The 25,553-nt window shown below is 31.5% G+C and overlaps 2 protein-coding genes across 7 annotated transcripts in view; one reads left to right on the forward strand and one right to left on the reverse strand.

Annotated features, from left to right (window-relative positions):
• LOC126736623 (monocarboxylate transporter 3) overlaps positions 1–9,837 on the forward strand; it is a 39,966-nt gene extending 30,129 nt beyond the window's left edge. For all 4 annotated transcript variants that reach the window (XM_050441069.1, XM_050441071.1, XM_050441070.1 and 1 more), the window contains exons 4-10: positions 1,103–1,375; positions 2,386–2,573; positions 2,638–2,851; positions 2,907–3,085; positions 4,499–4,721; positions 7,027–7,314; positions 9,327–9,837. In XM_050441069.1, coding sequence (XP_050297026.1) covers positions 1,103–1,375; positions 2,386–2,573; positions 2,638–2,851; positions 2,907–3,085; positions 4,499–4,721; positions 7,027–7,314; positions 9,327–9,448 — 1,487 coding nt within the window. In that variant the 3' untranslated portion in view covers positions 9,449–9,837. The remainder of the gene's footprint in view (positions 1–1,102; positions 1,376–2,385; positions 2,574–2,637; positions 2,852–2,906; positions 3,086–4,498; positions 4,722–7,026; positions 7,315–9,326) is intronic.
• Positions 9,838–12,474: 2,637 nt separating this feature from the next.
• On the reverse strand, positions 12,475–24,216 carry LOC126736624 (proteoglycan 4-like). 3 transcript variants are annotated; one of them, XM_050441073.1, is made up of 13 exons: positions 24,082–24,216; positions 21,589–21,763; positions 21,333–21,527; positions 21,087–21,266; positions 20,903–21,034; positions 20,686–20,847; positions 20,563–20,628; positions 20,242–20,504; positions 18,085–18,254; positions 17,844–18,014; positions 17,510–17,789; positions 15,992–16,134; positions 12,475–13,634 (listed from the first exon to the last, which is right to left on the reverse strand). In XM_050441073.1, exons 2-13 carry the CDS (start codon positions 21,730–21,732, stop codon positions 13,498–13,500), a joined length of 2,043 nt encoding a protein of 680 aa, XP_050297030.1. In that variant the 5' UTR covers positions 21,733–21,763; positions 24,082–24,216; the 3' UTR covers positions 12,475–13,497. The 3 variants fall into 3 exon arrangements, with proteins under 3 accessions (XP_050297030.1, XP_050297031.1, XP_050297032.1); XM_050441074.1 differs by lacking the exon at positions 24,082–24,216 and having other exon boundaries at positions 15,992–16,131; XM_050441075.1 differs by lacking the exon at positions 24,082–24,216 and having other exon boundaries at positions 13,538–13,663.
• Between the last annotated feature and the right edge of the window lie 1,337 nt (positions 24,217–25,553).

Consider the following 25,553-nt stretch of genomic DNA (forward strand, 5'->3'; position numbering starts at 1 on the left):
GCACATTTAAATACCAACATTTTTTATCAGACACGTTCAAAGGTATCTCTAAAATTAATTTTGAAAATTTTAATTTTGATTAAAAAAAAATCTTATATATAATCGATGCGTACAAATTCATACGTAGGATCTGGCCTAAACAAAAAGAAAATAGAAAATCCAGACTCTTTGCACATGTTATCTAAATACACTTTTACACAAGTTTATTAAGTATATATTAAAAAGTAATAAGTTAAAAGACAGGTTTACATTGTCCTTGGCTATTCCTAATTTATATGGCGAAGATATCTAATGATAATCTTAATTATATGTGGATTATTCTTATATGGTAGATTTAAATTAAATTAAGTACAAGGTACAAGACGATGATCGCGCAAGTAATATTTTAATACAATTAGTTTTAGTACTTACTTTATGGTGTGTAGTCATAAAAAAACCTCGGAATTTTTTATGCTTAGGCATATTATTGACGTCCATAAAGTTAAAGAATTCGCTGTTATAAAGTCCGAAATCTGGTAAACTAATATAAAGGAATATTTTTATAAAACAAAAATATAATATATTTTTAAAAATATGTTTTACAAAGTTTATTCGTGGCCATTGGCCTTGCAAATAAAATTGTTAAATTCATTTAAATAAAATTAGTTCCAGTACTGTGCTCTGTGGAAATCCTACATTCATTTTGTCTGGACCATTTTCAGAAAACCTTAATAATACATGTTAACATAAAACAGGTACTATAACATCCCAAATTGAGATTCAGTAAATATTCCCAACTTTATGTTCAAAGAATATTTGTTAAAAAGATCATTCCCTAAATCTTTCTGTATCTAGTAGTAAAGCAATCGTCTTTATGGTTTCAATGAAACCCCTCTTTTCGAACTAAATTGGATTTACCTAATAAACATTTTTACTGTAACAATATTGTGATATTTGGAGCAAATAGCTTTAGGATTAAGGTTATTGGAATATTGTTAATAAGTGAGAGTGTAAGTATTTGTAATACTCAAACGGAACCTTGGACTACACTTTAAACAAAACGGTTGCATACCCTATTTTTAAATATAAATAATAATGTTATTAATACATCTACCTTTCTTAGGTGTCCACTCGAGCCTTAACCTGGATCAATTAGCACCAGGTACTCCCATAACTCCCATTCCGACTGTTCCAACGCTACCAACTATCGCTGAAGTGAAAATCACGGAACAGAGTGGAAGTTCAGGAAGTCCCAGTCCGGGCGAGAGTCAAACGGAAATCAAACATCCCCGTCTCACCGAGCTAAAAAATCAGATGAATAACGCTTTAAGTGAAGGGAAAGATGCGAAAATGCCGAGGAACGCTAGCCAGCCCGCTTTCTCCTCGCAAATGCCCGGTAAGTTCAAACTTCAAAGATAATTATTATCACAAAACAGATTTACCACTAACCAAAACTCTTTTCTCTTAGTTTTTATCGTCTCCCGAAGATGCTAACATCGTTAGCGAAACACGTGTTGAGAGTAAAATAAAGAGTTTTGGTTAATAGTAAAACTGTGTTGTGATTTGAGTGTCACACTAAAGGTTACAATCATAGGACTATCAATATAATTATAGTTTGTAGGAAACGGTACTGGCTCTATCCCTACCATTTGTTTCTTTAATAATTTTGTGATTGGCTCACATTTTTGAAAAATTAAAGTAGATCTACAAAAACCAAGAAAGACAGTCAAAAATTTATTTTTTTTGGGTTTGGTTGGGTTTTCAAACTTAAAACAAGAAATTAAGGTAAATCTAGAAAAACTAAGGAAAAAAGACAAAAAAGTATTTACATGCCATAAATGCGATTTAAACTTTCAATTCTAGTAATAGAAACCCAAAAATATATGGCAAAACATATCCTTTTAGTAATCAGAATACTAGATGACCCATATATGCAAAATGTTAAAACCATACCAACCAAGAATAATAAAAATAAAAATAATTAAAAAAAAAGCTCAAATTAATATAAAAAATTTTAATTTTTTGTGCATCTAATTTTTTTTCATCTGCACTTATGTTCATCTAATTTTCAGAGACAAAAGATTTAACAACTTTCATAATTTAACAACAGCATTTGTGAGTTACTTATTTTGTTGTGTATTACGTCACTTATAGTAAAAATCAATTTAGAAATTATTGTCTCATACGCTCAAATATTGAAAAGAAGATGAAAATACAGAGAGAGAGAATATAATATAGTATTTTCTAAATTGATTTTTACTATAAGTGACGAAATACCCAACAAAATAAGTAACTCATTATGAATTCGTCGCAATAATAAACAAAACAGCATTTGTGTTGGTTTAATCAGTTCTGTTCCTTATTTTAAAATTGTTGTCAACACATGTTAGCAATTCCTTGTTCTAGGTTTGCCCAAGAACGGTTCAGTGCCAACATTCGATAGAATAAGAAAAACTTCGGTCAGCGAAAGGTTCAAGCCCACATTAGATCCAATCAAATCAACTTCCAGGGGTAAACTTGGCTCCAACGCTGACATGAAAAAACTGAGAAACGCTTCCACCGGCTCATTTTTAAGTCGCAACAATAATAGTGAGGTAAGTGGTAAAACTTGCAGGTCGGAATTATCATCTTATCCACAAAGTACGCTATTTATCGCAGGTAGATGTAGAAAGTCTCGGGTTCACCACCTCCAAAATGTCCATCGCCAGTAAAAAGGGAAATATGGTTCGACCCATGTCGAGGAAAGACATTTTTTATTCCGGATCAGTAACGAATCTGCCGGAATTCCATCAGTCTCAGAAATCCTTGACAAATTACCGCCAAAGTATTATGAGCATTCCCAAAATGAAACAGCTCGAGGATGAGGGTTCACGTAAGTTTATCTTGTAAGGTCAAAGAAGATTTTTAACGTATTTTGTCCTTTACAGCCGCTGATATTTGCCCGTGCCTTGCATTGCCTGATAGCTTTAAGTCTGCCTTGTCCCAAATGATGGACATGAGCTTGTTAAAAGACCCAGTGTTTATGTTTATAGCAATATCTAATTTATTTGGGATGGCTGGATTATATGTTCCATTTGTTTATCTCGCCGACTGCGCTAAACAAGATGTAAGTAGTATAGAGCTATTCACAGCACAATTTCTGATGGGACCTTCATAATGTTCTGATAAGGGATATAGTAGCGGGTACCAAAATGAATATCCGAAATGAAATGATAAACATATTTAGTTTATATGGATTTTTTATATAGTGGCCTCCAGAAACGATAGGGACATGGTGGTCTAAAGATGGGTGCTTAAAAGTATAATTTAATCCTCATAATAACTTATTCATGCTCATTTAGGGTAAATGTTTAATTTAACTTAATTCTGCGATGCCTGGGCAATACTTTTAACCTTCCGCATCAACATCCTCCTTTTTGTGCTCCCTCTGGACGATTCTATGGTTATCTAACCCTTTTTTGCACCATCAGTGAGTGATCGCAACATAAGTTTTATGCGACGCTCGACCGCTTCTTGTGTGTAGCCAATTATTTTCAGATTCAGATTAGGCGCATTATACTTGGTAATCAATCCGTCATTGTATACCCGTACGGCAATATATATCAAGTACGTGTTTTCCACTAAAGGTTGATGCTACAGTGTTGCTTTAAAAGTATTATTTTTATGACTAAAAAATTCCAAAATTTATTTTTATTTTTTTTGTGTTACCCCAAGATGTTAAGGGAAGAAATTAAAGTTAATCTACAGAAAGCAAGAAAAATAGCCAAGAAGTAGTTTTTTTTTAATTCACGAAAACCAAGAAAAACAACCAATTATTTGTTCTATAAGATCTTAAACCCGTTATAAATTGACTTTTTTAACATTATATATCTCACTAATCTAAAAAGAATAGACATATTGCTGTGGCCATCTCTAAATAACCAATTTAGTCGAAAATAGGTTATTATATATGTATATAGTATATTATATATTTAATATGTATAATAATTAATCATCCGAGCAGTTAGAAACCAAGTTATAAGTTTTGCGTAACAATAGAATTAAAAAACACGTCCTTAAAGTCCTTCTTGTACCCTCTACCAGAGCACAAATCATTAAAGGTTTTGTCTTAACAAAAGATAATTTCACGTTCACTAAAAGTTCTTTAATATACAAATAGTCCCTAAAATATTGAATTTAATGCCTCTTAGTTTGAGAACAAAAAGTTACTCAAAAAATTAAGACAAAATAGAACCTTGGATATTGCAAATACTAGCATTCTTCTTTCCCAAAACCTCTTTGTTGGATTTGAACAGATTTCCATTATGTTCTCAATTTTATAGCTTAATGTGGGTATATAAAAGAACATAATAAATTTTATAGGATTTTTATGTTCTTTTATATATAATTTATGTTCATCTTCGAGCCCGCTGTCCTTAATAGTATAATTTACCAGTATAACCTATCAGAAATAAACTTGTGGCCAAAATACATATCTCTTCTTAATTTAGTATTAAAATGGTACTTTTAATTATACTAGGGTATAGAAACTACGCAGGCGTCGTTTCTTATTTCCATCATCGGTATAACGAACACGTTCGGTCGTGTCGCTTGCGGCTATTTCGCCGATTTTCCGCAAGTTAATGCGCTGCTGGTCAATAACATTTGTCTTGTCATTTCTACGGTTGCCGTTGCTGCCACACCGTTGTGCCATACTTATGCAGCTTACGTTACTATGGCGGTCGCTTTTGGAATTGCCGTGTGTAAGTATACAATTTATTAGATTTTTATATAAGTATACAGAATGTCCGATGGATAAAGGAGTTAATAACTTTGGGAAAAATATCTTTACTATAATAAAAGAGCAAGAAAAATAGCCGTAATTCGATCGCTATGAAGGATTATAATTTTCTCTTTATCTCGGCAAGTAGTATATTGCGCTGCAATTTAAAAAACATCATCTGGGTGATACCCTGTCTTTTTTCTATATGAGTTTTTTTCGCCCCGTCATAATAAAGGTTCTCAATATTTCCTTTTTTAACATTTAACCAATAATAATATTTTCGTCATTGGATAGAGTATCCAATGACGAAGAAATATAGGCGGTATTTGTAGCTATGACGCCGACAGCTTTTGTGATTGTTGCAAATACAGACAGACACTTATCCAGCATAAAAATGGCTCAACTTTAGAAAAAAAACCGCATCGCGATATATTCATTCACTATAGTATATGTTAGAAACCGATATGTGGGTTTCTGAACAGCACTGAAAATGATAAAAAAAATAAAATGATAACAAAAAAATTAATTGAATACAAGTAATAATCCAACGATAATAGTAAACATATCGTATTTATTAATACACCATGCAGAAAGTGAACCTGATTATAATGATAGATTAGAACATCAATGTTATTGCTCATAACAAATTAAAGTGAAAGTGCAAATTGCATAATATGCACTATGTTGGTCTGAAGAAAATTCCCATTGGATGTGACAAGTTTACAACCAAATTCACTGAAACTTAAATGTATGATGCAGTGAAGGAAAAGTTTTAAGTCTGTATTTTTTTTGGGTAAAATCCACAACGATTTTTCCAATTTATTGGTTTCAAGTTGTAATTATCTTTTTTATCTTCAATTACGTAGAAGTCTCACTATAAACTCAAATAACTATGCGTTTGACGTACTCTAATTTTTCCTATTTCCTTCTTCTGAACAAAACAGTTTCATGAAAAAAATGTTTTTATTAAAAATTTTATTTTTTTAATGGTGATTATGTTCCCCTAGCGGTCGAATTACGAACTTCAGAGTTATTTCCAGCTATTTTTCTTAAAACTTACAATAAAGAAGTGTTGTAAAAAATCATAACACATCATGAGGCAATGTCTAGCCTTAAGGTTACTTTACTTAACCCTATGTATGGTGATGTTAATGAGAGAGTATAAAACGCTAAAACTATCAAAAATAAAGTTGTATTAGCAATAAATTTAAATCTGTCCTAAAAAAAAATAATTTAATCTAATATATACAGTAATCGTAAATATAGTACGTATTGAAATCTATATATCGGATCAATTATTATTGAAGTAAAACTTCTTTACGCACGCTTGTGTTGGAGAATGTTGGAGAGTAAGCTGGCGAATGCGTTACGAAAAGTATGATCGAGCGAGAGGAACGGCAGTTGAGAAGGAGATATAAGTTAGTGGAGATAGAAAAAGAGAGAGTTAAGGTTCGTATATTATTGTAGGGGCAAGAGAGAGCCCGTGAGCGCGCACGTTTTCTTTCTTTCTTCCTCTCATAGCCAGTGATTGGAATATGTATATATCAGTCATCACACTGTAGAAGCAAGAGAGAGCAGTGCGCGCGCGGATTTTTCTTTCTCTCTTACTCTTATATTCAGCGTAAGAAATAAAGAAGTTTTACTTCAGTCGTGTGGTCTCAAGCTCACTACTTTTTTTTCGGAGTAATCAACAATTTTTTTCTAAATTTCGTCTAACCAACCTCTAATGCGTTAAAGTTGTTAACTGCATTAAGTGTAAAATTATGGCCAAGTATAGTAAGTTGTTTGTTATACGAATATTGCTGAAATGTGTATTATCGCGAAGTACGGGCTTATTTTTTAACAACGTTGACGAATTGTTTGTCATTTTAAATTTTTATCACGAAAGACGCCATACGTGAAGATTTTTGCGGTTCTCTATATTAAGCCATCCTAGATTGAAAATCTTTTGGCAAATGTGGTCGAACGTTCCCATAAACCAATCTACAACACATATTTTGGACCTTCTGTGTTCGATTTTTAGCAAGGCTATCAACACAATATCCATATGTAAAATCGCAATAGTTAAAATTTGATAATAGAAGAGTTTCAAGGGCTATAGAAATTATTGATTTCTATCAATTACAATTCTAATTTAATTAGTAAATATTGTTTTCACAGACTTCTATGCCTTCTCCGGACACCCTGCATTTTTGTCAAGATGTAACGTAAAATGCAAGAAACATCTAAATAGTATCTGTTTAAAATATGAACGAAATGTTAAACCATTTTTTTTTGTTTTTCAGCCGGATACATTTCGCTGACCTCCATCATTTTGGTGGACCTGCTTGGGTTGGACAAGCTCACCAACGCCTTCGGACTGTTAATTTTATTCCGTGGAGCGGCCGCCATAATTGGGTCTCCAATGGCGGGAGCCATTTACGATAGTACAAAGTCATACGATGTGTCTTTTTATGTTGCCGGAGGGTTGTTTGCTGTCTCGGCCTTTACTAGTTTCCTAGCGCCTTATATGAAAAGATTCTCGAATCAAGAAGAGCAGGCCCAGGGCGATGGGGACGCGCTTACTCCTATAGGTAGGTAAGACTTTCCAAAAACCGGTTTTAGTTAAGTCAGTCCAAAAATGCTTTTTCTGTCTATCTAGAACCCCAATACAGAATCTCGTGAAAATGTACATAGTTATTAGTTTTTTAGTTTTTCCCCTTGGAATGTTATAAGGCATGGTGTTATTCGCAAACTTGCTCTCTATTTTGCAATGACAGTTGGCTGTTTAACAATACAGAACAGCGATATACGCAAGTGAAATCGGAAAACTGTAAAACATTTAATACTAGATTGCGTCGTAACTACTGTCACCTTCACATTATTGACAAATTCATGGTTGTGGAGTTGAAATTATCGATTTATTTTGTTCACTCTACACTCTCGTCAAATTCAAAATAAGCTTTATTATCAAAAGATCTTGTGGACAAAGCATATTAATAATTACTAACTAAAAATATACAGTCATAAAGTTTCAATATCATTCTATAGATTATAGTCAAAAAAAAAAGAAAAAACTTAAGTAAAACATATACAATAAACAATAAAGCAAAGTAAAACTTACTAATATGCTAAAAACATGACCATAGTAGATAAAATAAAAAAGCAGCAATGAAACATACAAGTTAAAGAGTCAGAGCAATAAAATTTCTTAAACTTGAGTCTGAAAAGTACTCCTCTAAACTATAATATGCTATAGTATGCAACATTATCTTGATCTTCTTTCTAAATAATTTATATGATGCAATCTTTCGAAGTGACTATGGAAGGGGGTTAAATATTTTTTTTACCATTATAAATAATAAAATTTTGTATATGACTGAAATCTTAAGATACGAAAATTGAACAAAAGAAAAACAATAGCTCAGGAGGATGGCAGGATCAAAATAAGCTAGTGAAACTTAATTAAAATCAGAAGCTTAATAAAGGTTATGATGCCAACAATACTTCTTGCATAGGTTACTTTTTCTATAGTCACTTTAGAAAATAATTTGTCAAGTTTCTTTTCCATTTGTTTTAACTTAGCCTTTAGTTTATTATTATCCATTTTTAATAAAGTCTGCTAAAATGTCAGATCTTACGGTTCTATTTCTTTTTTACTGTGAGAATTTTCTTTTTTTTTTGTATCGCGATAGTTTGCATTAATTTATAGAGATGGTCTTGATTGGTTATCCTTTTATCCATATCAAATGTACCATATTTTATGCTGGGTCCTGACTGTGCGAAAACCACCGCAAATACTTAGTCGGTATTTTTGCCTTTTTGTGCTTTATGCCTTTGCAATCCTCTGGGATTGCAGACCCCGCAATTAAAAACGAATTGGTTCGACCGGATCAACTGTATCCGCTCGACATTTTACGATGGAAACGCGGTCTAAAACATTTTTTTTGAAATATCCGATATTTTGAGATTAAAACTAATATAACATGCCTGTGAGCGATTTACGACCGTCCCGAGTTATAGTTCGCCGTATTTTCGTTCGTTTAAGGTTGGTTCATCGAGTCAGCTGGAAAAACCATCTGGATACGGCTATGAATATTTCTTTCAAAATATAGTTTCTAGAAATTGATTTGATAAAACTACCTCGAAAAGTGTTATAGTCTCAGGTCAAAGTTAAGGGTCAGACAAAGTTAAGACAAAACTCAAATTTTATGTTTTAATGATTCTCTTTTTTTGAATTTGAGCTCTATCGATATATTTAAAATTTTAAATCATGAACAGCTTTTGAACGCATCTGAACGCAATGAACCCTATCTAATTTTAACATGTTTGCCATGTAAAAGTAACTTTGTTGAAATGGTTTTAATTTAGCTATTAACTTGAAAAAGTTAATAGCTCTCTCTGGCAGTCAAGTTCCTAGAATTGATTTTAGAATGAACAGATTTATAACCTGTTTTCGAGCTGTTTGCCAAAATTCAAAGTTCTTTCAACTCTCCTAATAATTCACGCAACATAGAATATAATTTTTTTCTGCCCTGCATTTACTTAACTCATATATAATCTCACTTATAATGTTCTTTTAAAAATCCATTAATTTTTTTTTTAGATGAAGACGAGGAAGAAGACGAACCGATCACAATGGGTGGAAAAAAACCACTACCGAAAATAATCGAGCCTGCTACAAGCCCTAACGAGAAAGAAATCAAGCAAATAGAATCGGTTCTCTAAACAAGTTGTATGTGTCATATTATGCGCATGTCTTACATAAACACAAAAGTTTTTTTTGCGCGAAACGGGGGTTGTTTTAAATCCCATATTCGAGAACAAAAAAAATCTGATAATGGGCGCCAATAACTAAAAAAAAAAGAAGCAAAATGTGATATAATTAAAGAGTCTATTCCGTTGCTTTTGGAGTCACAAAAGTCGCGTCTTAAGTGTATGTATGTCATTGTTTGAGTGATTACGGAAGGCCTAAACGTGTTTATGTAAGTCATCGTCTTTGTATAATTGTATATTAGATGAGTTTGGTGGTATGCGGCCATTGTGAGTATTGAAAGAATGTAGATATATAAAGTGAGTGGTATTATTAGTTAATATACTTTAATATTTTCTATTCAGCTTTGCTTTATATCTGCGGTTTTTATATTTATCTTTAATATTCAAGATATTGCTGTACCTACATAATATATTATGACAGACACTAATTAAATATTTATAAATCAGGTATCATTTATCATTCTTTTTATAATCGTGGTATTACATCGTGGGGCCTGCCTGTTGTTTTTATAATTAAAATTATATTTTATATTCGAATTTGAACTGTTTACAGCAATTATATAGGGTGCCAAAAAGTAATTATTCCGATAATTAATGTCATATGGTTCTTCTATAGCACTAGAGTAATCAAGATTTTAAAACTTGATTTATTTGCTCAAAACACTAAAAGGTATGTAAGGTCCCACCAGAAAACTTTTAAATATTTTTACATCCAGTTTTGCTCAGACATTATTTATGACTATATTTTACTGGCTAGTCAAGTCAACTGGTAGATAAAAATATAATATTATTGAAATCGAAACATTCTCAATCAAAATATTCGTTATATTTTGCCAGAAAATTTTAATTTCTTGGATCTAGTTATTATAGACTTTAAAGACTGCCTTAATAAGTACATTCATGTATTACACGTCTTTTATACAACGCTAGATGTTTGCTTATTCTTATCAAGCCAAAGTTGGTCATATTATACCTTTAAATTTAACATCTATTTTAGATATTACAACGTTCACTTAGTAAGTTTAAATTAATCTTATTTTGCTGTTAAACTAGATTTTTTAACATATTTGCAAGCTTGCATTATTTTAAGACCCCGCACAGAAAAGATTACCTTAATGTTCTGCATATTGGTATTTTAAGTGTAAATTTTAACTCTATAGGTACTATAATGTTTTGTATAAAAGTTACGATTCCAATATGCGATTTTTGTACCGTCTTTTTTACTCGAAGATTTAAGTTCGCCTCTAACAGTATTGTGTAATGTAAATTATACTTTTGTTGTACCTATAGCTTAGTTCAATTGTTCTGATTGATTAATGTATTTAGGTAAGGTAGTAATTATAGATATGAAAATAAAATTTGTATAAATATGTAATAAAATTGTCCAGGATTGAAATATTTTTTTTAAATATCATTAGAGTAATATTTTATGCAAGGTGGTCCGAATTTCCGGTTGGCGTTAGGGGGATCTCGCAAGCAAGGTCAGTTAAATTAGGGCAACTTTGCGTAAAATGCCGTTCAATTTTTTTTAAATTCGAAAAATAACGGAAATTTAAAAAACAGTCTCCAATTTTTTGTGATCGTATATAAAGTATATATAAATGACTTTTCATGCCTACTTTTGTTATCCTACATTATGGTGATTACCAATGGTATGATACAACGTTTCATATTTTATTCATGAGGAAATGTCCATACTTCACGTACGTATTCAGGACTCAACAAAGTCTGAACAAACATGAGTCCGCAAGGTCTTCGTTTCCAAAATACAGAGTGTTTTAATAAAATCTATGATAATGGAAAAATTGGTATCGGCGGGTTTTAAAATTAAATAATTTTAAATTACGACGCATTTCATTTTTTTTAATCAAATACTTATAAAGTGACGCAATCGTCTCTTCACATCAATTGTTTGCAGGAGGGTGATTTTGAGTTGAGAACGCAATTCTGTAAGTGGATTAATGAAGATCGGAGGTTGTATAGGTATGTTTTGTTGCACTGATGAATAAACATTGTATACGCATTGTATAAATAATCTTCAATCAATACTAGTGGTCTTATGAAAACCTTCATGCTACGGCAGAACAAAATTTCTAACAAATTTAGTATTAATGTGTGGTGTGAAATATTAAATGGTCCATTTATAATCGAGTAGTCTTACAGGAGAAAATTATTTAACCTTCTTGAAAATTACTTGGGAAATTTATTAGCTAATGTCCCCCTTAATTTGACGAATTTAAAGACTAAACATTTATATACAGCATGATTAAGCCCCTGCACACTACAGTTTAGGTGTAAGAGATTTTTTAAACCAAACCGATGGATTTGATCGTGGTGGTCCGTATAATTGGCCACCTAGATCGCCAGATCTTAATCCTTTGGGGATGGTTCAAATCACTGGTATATTCCATATGGTATATTCAATACAAGAGAAGCATTACCAGGTCGGATAACAAACGCAGCACAAACTCTTCTAACAAATTCGCCCGAATCTATCCACAGAGCAACCCGAGCTATTCACCACAGAGCTGAATACGTGCTTAGAAGTAAATGGTGGAATTGAAAGTTACAAAACTTAGCTTATGTTTGGTTAACCATAACTTAACAATAATTTTACTAAAAATTAAAATACATATTTTGTTATAATAAAATAAGATGCGACGTACTTTTTTTAAATCCAAATATCTCGCAAACGGTTGCTTATATCAACTTTTAATAGATACACCTTTTTGACCTAAGAATGACATAAGGATTATTTAATGTAAAAACCAAAAAGTTGTGATCGTTTAAAATAGTAATCAACTACCTACGCCCCGATGACACCCCTCTACGAATAAGAATCATACTAAGATTAGATTCGAATTCGTCATACCAAAAAACTCCCGGATACCAATTTTTACATCATCATAGATGTTATTAAAAGAACTTTTATGTTTATGTTTGTCAATAAGCTGGGGCTAAGAAACAAAAAAACGTGATATTTTCCATAGTCTTTAATCAAATGACAATATACATATACATTAAATCTTATTATTTATTTTTTATCTATTAGAAAATTATAATAAACAATTTAACCTGACACAATGTCTCATTTTATATTCCATACAATTTCCCAAAAACAACGTTCAATTTTGTCCAAAACAAAAAGGTGAATGATATTGCAAGAAAAGCTCGTCACTAATGTGCAAATTATTATAAATTAAAACCAATAGCGACGATTTCTAAACTGGTTTTAAATCTAATTTTTACAGGAATTGCTGTGATATAGCCACATTTTCTCTAGGGAAAGTACTTAACGCCTGTAAAAATATTATAAAGACCCTCTATCGCCTTTCGAATCAAATATAAATCTTTTTGAATCAAATACAATTACATAACGGCTACTTCTTAAATAATAAAAATTATGACAATTTAGGCTTCAAAAACCACCAGTTAAACGGAAAATGTTGAGTTTTAAGTTTGCCTACAAATGTATGTACAAACGAAACAATGAGCAAATGCATCCTAAATATCCATATTACTATTACATTTAAATTCCCATACGTATGGGAACAAAATAATACTTAAGATTAGTTTGGATAAGGTGCCCTAACGTATAAAATTTGTCATCAAAAATATCCTGGCGTTGTTAAACAATCTCTTTTTTATTATTAGTTCACTCGATAAGACTCAAGAATACCGATTAAGTGAATGAATAAATTATATTATAGGCTTCACAAAAAAACACATTAATATGCACGAACCGCAACCTATCTATAGAAAAAAAGATGTTAACGACATCAATAAAAAATCACTAAAGAACTTACTCGCTGGCGCGTTACTCAACACGGGAGCGGTTTCATCTTGGTTTATAATTTTGTTTAACCAAAATAAACGACCACCACCAAAAATATAATTAAAAAATGTGAAAAATTTACAACGTTAAGTAATCGCGCACCGCTAATATCTAAGAAAAGTTAAACGTCACCTTGTTGTGCCCACTGTGATTTTTTGTTCCTAAACTATTTTCGCGAGGATTTTCTCACACTACGAGAAGATGTGGCTTTTACCACGGAGCTGGAGTTGGCTTTCGCCTTGGAGGTTTTGCCACTGGACGTGGATGGGGTTGGTGCCACCGATTTCTTAGCGGGTTTTGCATCTACAAAAACAATTTTCTTAGTAATACACCTAAAAAAAAAGGTTAAAATACGTGTTAATATGGCGGACTATTTCCATCTGAAACTCTACATGGGATCACCTAAAATGCAACAAGGAAAACAAATAAATCTAATTGTGTTTGCGTAAGTGTAAAATATTTCATAATGCCATATATTTTGACGTGCTTTTTATTGATTTTAATTCAGCAATAAACGGTACTAAAATACATTTAAATATTTAGTCTTATTTATTTAGATAGCTGTAAAGTTCTTTACTTTTAATTTTTAGGCTTAGCCTTTACACTTTTTAAAAATTAGGTTTTAATTATACAGCTCTTTGAGTTATCTTAATTATATGGGGTGGATCTCAAGGAACTGAATTGCGCCGATGGATCATAGGATATTTGTTTACGAATAAAATAATGATTAGGAAATAATAAAAACATTGGATTAGAAAAATTATGTTTTTTTCTTCAATCGAAATCCCTTATTTTATATAATGATTCACAATCATTTTCCCGAATATCAGTTCCCGAACCTCAATTTTCCCGCACAACCGTCTCCGCGAATTGCAATTGTCCCGAACTATCGCATTCCCGAATCACTTATCCCGAACTGAATTTTCCTGAAGCACCATTTTCCGGAAAAGGACATCACTCGAACTTTTACATTACTCGGGGTTAATAGAAATAGGCATCTTTCTTTAGTACAGTAGTTAGTATTAAGTACTGAAAAACCCAACCCAACTGTGAATAAATTTTATTACTGGATAAAATACTATTACTCGAACAAAAATACTTGTTTGGGAGAAATAACATTCGGTAAAATGATCTCCAGAGATAGTACTCGAGAAAAAGATCGAGGAATTTATAGTTCGGGAAATGAGTAGTTCGATAAAACGATTGTTTGAGAAAATTAGTTGCAGGCCAATAGTATTCGGAAAATCAGGCTTGAACTTGTATAGTACCCAAATCAAAATATTTACGCCAAAATAATATAATTTTTTTAATGTTACCAACTGTAAAACATGACTTACAAAACAGCAAAATTATACAGTCAAACAACTAGAACAAAATGAGACAAACATTTAATTCAAATAATGTGAAACGTGAGTATCGATTATTCAGTAATGAAGAAATATATTTAAGACCTAAAAAAAGTAAGACCAAAAAAATATATATAATTTATCTTATTTAGAATTTTAAAAGCTTTAATCTCGATTTTTGCGTTCATAAAATTGTAATTGGACATGTCCCTTATTGAATGAACGCGCGTCAAATACAAGTATTTCAGCCTAAATGGCACGGTCGGAGTATAAATATGGTGTCGCTATAATTGTATTTAACAATTTAAAAAAAAACTTTTATGTAGAAAATTAAGTAAAATTAGAAAAGTAAGTTTCTCGGGGTTAAAATCTTGAAATTTTCGACATACCATAAGATGTATGAGATTTTTAACAGAATTGCCGTTAAGATTTTAAATTTGCTTAAATTTGAATACGTCAAAAATCGGCATTATACATATACATACATGATACATTAAATTACACATACATACAGTACATATATACATACCCTTATATGAAATTTATTGTTTGCCTTTCCTTCAAAAAAATCAAATCTATCAAGAAATTAGTTTCAAAGTTATAGAGTCAAAAATATATAGGAATATATTATTGAATGCAAGGGAGAAAATAAGATAATGGTGAAGCTTTTGTATAGTTTGCCGATTGATCATTCTTTCTATAAACTTTGTGTAAATCAAAACGTGGAGAGTCGGAGAAATTCAATGAAATTTTTCAGAATTTCAAGAAAATTTGTGAACATTTTATTAATAATGTTGATAGAATGTGAAACCATGGTTTTTAAATAAAAAATAGGGGTGAATTATTTTAAATACTCATACTATATTTAAACATATTATTTTAGACACTACATTTACGTTTGATCCCCACTGGGATCTCCATAGAAAATTAAATTTAAAGTTACAGCTCTGAAAGGTAAAAAAATGTTAAAAACACCAAATTACAGATTAACGTCAAACCAATTTTTTAATTCAATATACGAGTACAGAATTTGGTTGTTGATATAAACTCTCATAAAAAAATCGCATTGTCACATTAAATTCACTCAGTCTCTCTCACACGTTATGCTCATCCAACATAAAAAGCGTCCAAAATCAGTGACGTTAGAAGTTTAGTAATCCTGGCTTAACAATATATCAAAAGAAACCATGCAATCTTTCTCAAATACTACACATCAAAAAACACAAAATGGTGATCCCCTCTACTCTCACAAATGAAACATTTTAAAGCAGACACCTATAAACGCATAAACGAGTTTATCGAGTGTGAACTTACTTTTTGTATTGGTTTTGCCGGTCTTTGCGGGCGCTGCCACCGCGGCCTTCTTTCCTATTCGGGCCAAGACCTTGGCTTTTTTTTGATCTACGACCGGACTCGTTTTTGGTGCAGGTTTGCTGTTTACTTTTGCTGACGTTCTACTACAATATAAATATGGAATTTATCATTAAGCAGAAGTCAAACATAAAAATATTTGCCTTATTTTGGTTAAATTAAACTACATAATGTTTATTTTTACTAAAAGGTTTTAAAAATGAGCAAAATTAACTATTCTATTATTTTGATTGCTTAGCATTTTTTTGCAAATCCACTTTCTTTGTTAAGACATTAAAATGTATAGTAAGCTAAAAACAATATTTGTTTAAATTAAGCCACTGAATTATTTGGTTTTACGGTTAACACTGTTTTATTTAATTATTCCAAAGAAAATAGGATAAAATTTTGCCAGGCATTATTGCATTCCTGTTTTGAAATTAACCCAATCTTTCTTTAAAGATGCGCATGATTCTGCATACGCATTGTTTACGTTTTTGTCAACTAAGAAGGGTCTATACCAAATAATTTTCGATGCACATCACGTGTGACTTAATTCAGTTGCAAATGAAGTAAAAATAAATTAAAAAAAAAAATCAGGTTATTTTAAATATTTTATAAAAATAAACCTTCAAATGGCTCATCAAAGGCTCTGCAAGTTAATTTTGGTGTTTATTAAAGTGAGCCAACTTATTTTTAAAAAATCTTAGTACCCACATACTTAATATTATTAGCTACAATAATATATTATTACATATTAATATTATTAACTAAATATGAAAGGTTTGAAAATTGTATATATGAAAATAATACCGAAATATTTTAAATTTAGGTACAGATCAAGAAAGGGAACAAACGGTTATAGGTAGTAATTGTATAATAAGTAGAAAGTTGCTATAGTCTCTGCTACTCATGTTGTTGCAGATAAATACATCTTTAAGGTTGGTGACGCTTATGATCGTGATTTACCATTTTTTTTTTGTTTCTAAAACTTTCTTTAAAACGTGGTGTCACACATGGAATATTTCCATGACCTAAGATGCCGTTCGAGATTAAATTTAAAGCAATGTTCGATATAACGAAGGGATCAATATAACGAGTTTTGTTTGTGAATTTGCTTAACGCGCCGACCAATTATAAATATGAAACTATTGATAATAATGAAGTAGGAACAACTTTAATATTATATAGACACTAGAACCAAAATTCACCTTTTTCCTTCACAAATTGTAAAAATAGAGTAACTATAACCTGAACGAATTTTTACGTGTAGACACTATGCAGTCATAATGCTCATCAAACCTTCAAGTCCTCACCACTGTGGAAAATTATTAAGATACCCAACAAATTTTGATTTACTCCAAACATTCTTCATATCGAGATGCAGGCTAAATTAAGTTGACAAAATCATATATGAGCAAATTGTCAAAATAAAAAAACTACCAATATCTAATCAAAAAGCCAAAATTAAAAATTATTCACCTGTTTCTGCCGCTCGTTGTACTTTTTGGTGCCTCTACTGCGACAACTTTTTTGGCTGCTGCTGGTGCCACGACTTTTGTAGGTTTCTTAACAGGTACTACCTTCTTTTTCAACACTTTCTTGAGCGGTACATCAACCTTCCGAACCTTGGGGGCTTCGGGACTTTTTTCTGACGGCGCTTTCTGCTCTTTTACCGCCTTTTTTGTTTCGGCCTTTCGAGGCCTTTTTCTGGATTTTCTCTTCTTCAAATGGTCCTCTTCTCGGTATAACGATAAATCCACTAAAAATTTGAAAACATTAATTGGGTCTTCAAAATATTCGAATTTGCACGTACGACCATCGGGGTGCTCTTCGGTAAGAGAAGAAGACGAAATTTCCTCGCCTTTCTCCACTGCAATGGATCGGTTTAATATGCTTTGCGTTCGGGTTTTTTCAGCAGTGGGCAGCATGAATTTGCCCTTGGTTGCCTTGCTGAGTTTTAGATTCGTTAAAATACAATCAAAATCTAAAAAAAAATTTTCACTTCAGTATAATAATTATCCAAAAACAATAATGCATAAAACAAATAAACTAACCGATTGTATCATAGAAATCTGGAGTGTATATCTCCCCCTTATCGTCCTTCTTATCCTTATCTTGTGAGAGCCATCTTATTTTGATTTTGGAGGATCCCTTGTAAATGTTTTGGACTGCCTGGCACAAATAAAAACCAGATTCTGCATTTCTGACTGCCAAAAATTCATTTCTGAAATGAAAAAACCATCAATTATTTTGTAAATACAGGGTTCTGAAGTAGGAAGGAGTATTAGACAGAGTGTTCAGTTAAGGGTGTTAACTATTTATATCTCAAGAGTCCGTGACCTCAGCCGATTAGGAAATTCATAACAAAAAAGGCAACGACGTATCGTCCAAAAATATCTTTAACTGTTTACTACTACGTAAGAATCAAAATAAAAGCACAAATTTAAAATTTGACAAAAATTACTAAATTAAGATATAAGTTTGATAACGCTATCGGAAAGCTAAGTAAATTTTCTATGAATTTGGTTTAGGCGAAATTTTCATTGGATTAATAATAAGGGTAAATAAATGAATGTTGTCATATTTAAATCGCGGTATCTTGTATACTTACTTGACTAATATTAATAAACAATGTCATATGAAAGATAATTTTCATCTCTCTTAATAGACTTTGCAGTGACATAAATTGCTTTTAAAAAGAGAACTTAGAAAGAGCAGCGCCATTGTTCACTGGTGTTAGTTTTCGTGAATGGATTGGTATGCTTTAGGTTCAAAAAGTAAATTATAAAATCTAGATTTTCAAAACGATACAAATATTGCAGTAACTGTAATTTTGATTTGATTATTGTCTTGTAAAAGAAAGTTTACTTCATATCCGCTGTAAAAGTAAAAAGTCCATTTACAAAAATGAAGAGTCATTCATTATGTTATGTGTATTTGAAGCGCTTTCGAAATGCAGCCATATCTTAGAGTTTCCTTTGCACTACTCTAATCGAACGTATCATTCCAGGCACGTGTTTACTCATTTATCAAGACGACGTAGAGAAACTGGCCACCAACTTTGACTAAAATAATGTATAACATATTCAGTAATGAGACGAGTATCATAAACGTTTTATCTTATATCAATGTTAATCCACATGCTAGTACTCACGAAACTTCCAAAAATTTCGGTTCGTTCCATTAAATTATAGTCATTGGCTTCTTAAAATAATAAGAAACGATCGCCGTTTTTTAGATAAAGTGCTATGGATAGATGAAGCGTCATTTACCAGCATAAACTTGCACAACATGTATTACTGGTGTGATAATAAGCCTCACTGGATGCGTGAAGTTGACCATCAACATCGTTGGAAAGTGAGTGTACGGTTGAAGGAAAGATTATCCGCTTTTTTATTCTTGATATAACTGGTGAATTATATCTCCAATGTTTAATTAACGATATGCCACAAATATTAGAAAACGTGACCTTCGCGACAAGAAATATATGTGTGCGCAGTATCCTACTCATTTTGCAAACCAGGTGCGTTCCAACTATCTTGATCATCAGTTCTCTTTCTGGTAGATTAATATAAGAATAATCTGCTTTATTGTCAACAAAAATTTACATAGTTAATAAGATAATAATAATAAATAATAATAAACATTAGAAGAGGAAGTTTATTTCCTTGGCCAGCTAGATCTCCGCCCTCCGGACTTAACTTGTCTCGATTTTAATTTAGGAAAAATAAAAGATCTCTCTTAAAAAACTTGACCGACAACACAAGAAAATATCATCAATAGAATTAGAACGGCTATAAACAGCATATCTGTGGCGGAAATTGAAAACTGCTATCTCGTCAACACAACAAAGACTGTACCGCTGTATTTAGAATGATGGAAAACATTCTGAACACATCAGATAAATACCTAATTTTTCTGAGAATATAGTTTAAAATATTTTTGGACCAATCCTGCCAGCTACGATTTTTGTTATCAATATGATTTTCCTAATAGGCCGAGGTCAAGGTTTCTTGAGATATAGATAGTCTACAGACTTAACTGAACACCCTGTATATATTAGTGCTAAGGTATATGATACAACTGCAAAGAAAAAATAATTAAAATGCAACAAACTATTAATTAAAAAGACATATTTGGTAAAAGTGCATTAGCCAATCACACTCATAAACTCTAAAATTAAAAATCAACTGAATCATGATTACACTTACTTGTAAAACACCATCAATTTTTCATCATTACTTTTCAATAAGCTTGAGCTTAATTTAGAAACAAGTTCCACTTCAGGCAGGGGACTCTGATAGTGCTGAGTCCTCATTCTTTGCCTTTTTGCCGAACTTATTCCTGAAGACACAGAGGGTGTACTAGCACCAACAGGAGTCTGCGGTTGCTCTCTTGATTTCGCTTTTCGTGGAGTCGCTTTAGGTGTTTTCAAAGTGGCTGTTTCTTTTTGTACAGGCTCTGCTTTAGGTTCCTAAATATTTCACGTGATTTGTAATAAAGATATGGAAACAACAACATTGAATCCTTACCGGCTTTGTTGTCTCAGTGTCATCCTTGGTTTCCTCTATCATTTCTGAATCATCTGTATTACTAGCCTATAATAAAAAATGTAAGTTAAAAAAAAAATTAATATTTCCTTTTATATTCAGTACTTGTTTGACGGGGCTTGTTAATTTGTCATTCTCAGTAATGAGTAAAGGATCCTCTTCATTATCATTATCAGGTACATCTTCAGAATGACTACTTGCTTTTTCAGAATCTGATTTTGCTGGGCTGACAGGAACAGGGTCAATTGTCTTAGTTGGGGTAGAAATCTACAAAAGAAATTAGTGAAGCTGAGGTTTATAATTTTGAATACCCTTGTTTTACCTTAATGTTATCTGGTACTGGGCTAGGCTGTATTAAAGCCCCAATTTCTGGTTTAGTTGGAGTGGTCGGGGTTGGAGGTGTTTTAGGCAGAGGTTGCTTTTCCTCTGCTGGAGACTTTTCTGGTACCTTATTCTAGAAAATAAAATATTGAAAATCTGTTTTGTCCAATCTAAAAAATAATAACCTGAGTGGGTGGAGTGGTTGGTACAACAGATTTTTCTTTAGGAACTGAAGCATGTTCTTCCACTGTTCCATTGGCTTGAGACTTTTCTGGCTGAGCCTGTTCTGTTACTTTAGGTGCTTCTTTTGCTACAGACTGTGGGGGTGCATGAATATTGTTTTGATTGCTTCCAGTCTGTGCAGCCTGCAAGTTTCAAAAATAATTCTTGTATACATCCAAAAGTTTCATTTAAAAATTAAAAAAACTTACATTGATTTTTTGGAACCCATAACTCTGACCAGACATAGAAGAGTTTGCAACTGGATGATTGCTTGCTGGTGGAGTCTGGTCAGCAGTTTGATTGTTCTGATTCATAAAGTTAGGTGAACCAGAAGACATATTTAAAGAAAATGAATGCTGGTTTGAGTAATTGTGTGCAATATTGGGATTTGAGTGTATGTTTGCCTAGAAGAGTGAAAACAGTTAGTAGTGTCAATTATTTTGCTTTACAAAAGATGAGTATTACCAAGCTTTGTGGCAGGACTGTCTGGTATGGTGAAGATTGCTGTGTTAGGGAAGCAGAATGTCCTTGTGGATGCATAGTTTTTATACCCTGACTGCTGGCTGATGAATGTTGAACTAGGTCCATAAGATTTGGGCGAAATTTCATTAATGTTCAATCCTTGGTGTAGATGATTTTACTATAATTAAGAAGTAAATTACTTTACTTTTATCTATTAGCCACTAAATTGTTGTAAATGGGAGAAATGCGGTTTACGAGTTGATTAGTAACATGACAAAATTATATTTTTTGTTTGAATATTTTATATTGTATTTATTTGATCTTTAAGGTTTGGGACAGTAATTGTCTTATTTGACAAAACTAGATAAATATTTATTTGTTCACGAAATAGGCCAAAGGGCATTGAACATTGTTAAATGGTATTAACTATAATATAAAATTAATCTAAATAAAATATTGGTATAACAAAAATTCAAGCAATATTGTTTCAAATAAACATGAATATACACAAATAATAAAAATATTTTATATAATACATAACAAAATCAGAAATATATCCTAACACCATGACTGTTCAATCCAAATCAAAATTAAAGAAAAAGCTTTTGGGGTCAAATATTTAGATATCACAAATCTTTAACTTGCATTTGATAAAACTATTGTAATTTTTTTTAATAATGTACAGGGCATTTATATCAAGATATGTAAAATTATATTTATTTTATTTTACATATCTTTGGGGATTAAATTTGACCTGAATTTGCAGTTGGGTTCATAAATCATATATTTACATAGAAACTTACAACAGTTATAACCTTGTCAATAAATTAATATCACAAATATAAAGAAACAAGGTTATAAAATTAGGTTATAATATTAAAGCAGTTTCCTTAAACATAAATCCAATTAGACACATTAAAAATCCAGATCTGCTCATGAATCCCACAATTGAATAAAAGCATTTTTCTATAAGAAATTGTTGACGAATATTTCTAATATTATGTGGAAATTTGTTAAAAAATTTAGGAGCATAATGGTGTGTTGCACTCCAGGAGCATAAAAATTATTGTCAAGAATGCAGAATCTCTACCTACATTTTTGACAATTACTCTTATTGCATAACAATATCAAGATTTTATGTCTTTTGTTAATGTTACCCCCAAAAACAAAGCATTATCCATTGTCCATACTGGTTGCACTGTTTTTTTAAGGAAAACTAAAGGCATGATCTGTCTTATTGAAAAAAATAGACATTGCATTTTGAAAACATTTAATAGGAGATCTTGGCAAGTAATATACCTATCTACGATGTCACAGCCTCTATGCATCCCCGCCAACATCAAATCCAAACTGTTTTGCATAAGATTTATGCAATTTTCAATACATGTTCATTTAAATTTTTGCTTTTAAGCCTCATAAATATAATATTTTTGATAATATGTTGATATATCAAAAATATGAACTTTTTGACAATAACAAAAGAATACATCTTCTTTTCAAATTTAGTCAATACTATTTTGTTTGAAACTTAGAAGAAAGTTGTAAATATCATAGTAAAATGAGTATATCTTTAAGAGATTTATGAACCCAATAGACATATACCTGTTTTGCTGTAAACCCCATAGAAATACTTATTTCAATCAGGTCAATATCAATGGGGTGAAGGCGTATAATTTGATCTTGTTATTCATTTTAAAACAGTGTAATAAGTCTTCAATAATTTGACATTTAAACCCAGTTGTTTTGCATATCAATAGGTCAGGTCACTCAAGCTGTGAAAAGTTGTCTTAGGTTATGTTTAATCTTTAAAGGTAGTCAGAAACTGATTACATTTTGCATACTGTATAGAAATTGTTTATATAGTTGGGAAGGTATAAAGCTGTTGAATAATGTTTTTTTGTTAATTAGCAATACTGGTGGTTTGTCAAGTACCTTTAAAAGCATGAAACCTGCCCTGGCTAATATGGAATATGCACTGTGCCTTTATTTCATATAAGAGGATGGTCTGATGCTAATAAGCAAAAACTGGAAAAATCTGGTCTAGTATGATATCTTTACAAATTAATCTGCCCATGGCCTAAACCTGTTGTGGTAAACAATTTATCTATAATTTAATTATTAAGAATAAGAGTAAATGGGAGGGTATTGGAGCAAGCATAGGAAGTGACTTAAATTTATATGATTGAAGGTGATCCCAGGAAGTTTGGCAAGCCATAAGGATATGCTAAAAAAACAATATAAATAATTCATAGAAACTTGATTAAGGGCGCGCAAACAGTGCAAAAACATTATTAAAAACGTCCACATGCATTAAATCACATCAATATGTTGTCCTATCGCTTTAATTAGTAATAGATTCTCCTTCTGAAATAGAAATGTAAACAATTTTGATATCCCCCAAAGGCAACCTACATACTATAAAAAGAAAATTTTAAATAACGCGTTTACCTTGGAGGGCGGCAGATTTATTATAATTAATATGCTAGGGATACTTACCAGCATTGTATTTTACAAAAAAAAATCTCTAATAATTCACTATACACAACGCAAAAACAATAATTTTAGAAAATCATTTATGGCGTCCACTGTTGATGGTTAAAAGTCGATGCGCGTGCGCCGTCACGCCACCTTTGACAGTTTGTGGAAATTGTAGAAATCGACGCGTTCGTTTGACGAATACGTTGCGCAACGGATTCGAAACGGTGCGTCGACTTACAGATGGCGCCACGTTGATAGCTTAATTTTTTTTTAAATCGGAGTCTTTCAAACTTGTGTTTCTCTTAGAACAACTTTAAAATTTAATCCCTGCTGCTACATTTTTACCAAATTTTCAAAGCTCCAAGGTACTAGTTATCAAAATAATATTCTTCAACAATGTAAATCAAAGAATAGTAATAAAGACGCACATTTTAATATTTTTTGTCTTCCGGAATTACAGCAAATCTCCCGATTCTAAGTGTTCAATAGGTTCCTTTTTTTGTTAATAGGAATATAACGTTACTTTTTTCCCCAAGTTATGACGTAGAAAAAGGACAGCATTTTTGTTATTTACTATGAAAATGTTCTATTATATCTATTGGAATCTATTAAAAAAAAACAGGAAAGAATATTATAAAGAGAACAAAAAACTCCTACCTGAGAATTAAATTGGATTTAGGAAAGGAAGAGGATGCACAGAAACATTTGCCCAGATGTCACTCAAAATACAAAATAATTTTCAAAGAAGAAAACACACAATCGTAATATTCTTAGACATTAAGTGAGCTTATGTGACAATGTGAACATGTTTAACCAATATGAAATACTTAAGAGTTATGTGATAAATATTGAAATCATGTTAATGATCTTCAATATGTTATATAACAGAAAAACATTTATCATGGACAAAGATAATAACATTATAGCTCCAAGACGAATAATGGTAGGCCTTACCGAAGGATCTCCTCTAAGCCCAATATTAATTAACATCTATACAGCCCCGATCCATATAAGAAAAGAACAGAGGGAATCTTATTGTTACAGTACGCGTATGATTTTTGTATAATAGAAGAGGGATATGACATAGCCGACATTTTTTTTTGAAAACAAGCATATATTTCTGAAAATAAAGTTTACAATTCAATTTTACAAACTTAACAACTCTAAACAGTGCATATAGCTCTGGCCTCGAGAACTGTAGAATATTCAACAAAAATTAGTGTTATTCCCAAGATAAATAATATACATTATATTACCATTACTACCACTATTACTATTACCATTATTATACGATATTAATCCTATTTCTAATAAACTATATAAAACTATAATATACTATGTAGAAAGGAAATATTTTAATTTATTTACAAATAATTTATTTATTTTTATTTTTTTTAAATTATTGGGCAGTTCATTATATGTCTTAGATGCGCAGTCAATTGGGCTGTTCATTCCTATATTAGTTCTACTATATACTACATATAAGTTGG

The sequence above is a fragment of the Anthonomus grandis genome, chromosome 5 (genome assembly GCF_022605725.1).
Source record: "Anthonomus grandis grandis chromosome 5, icAntGran1.3, whole genome shotgun sequence".
NCBI lineage: Eukaryota > Metazoa > Arthropoda > Insecta > Coleoptera > Curculionidae > Anthonomus > Anthonomus grandis.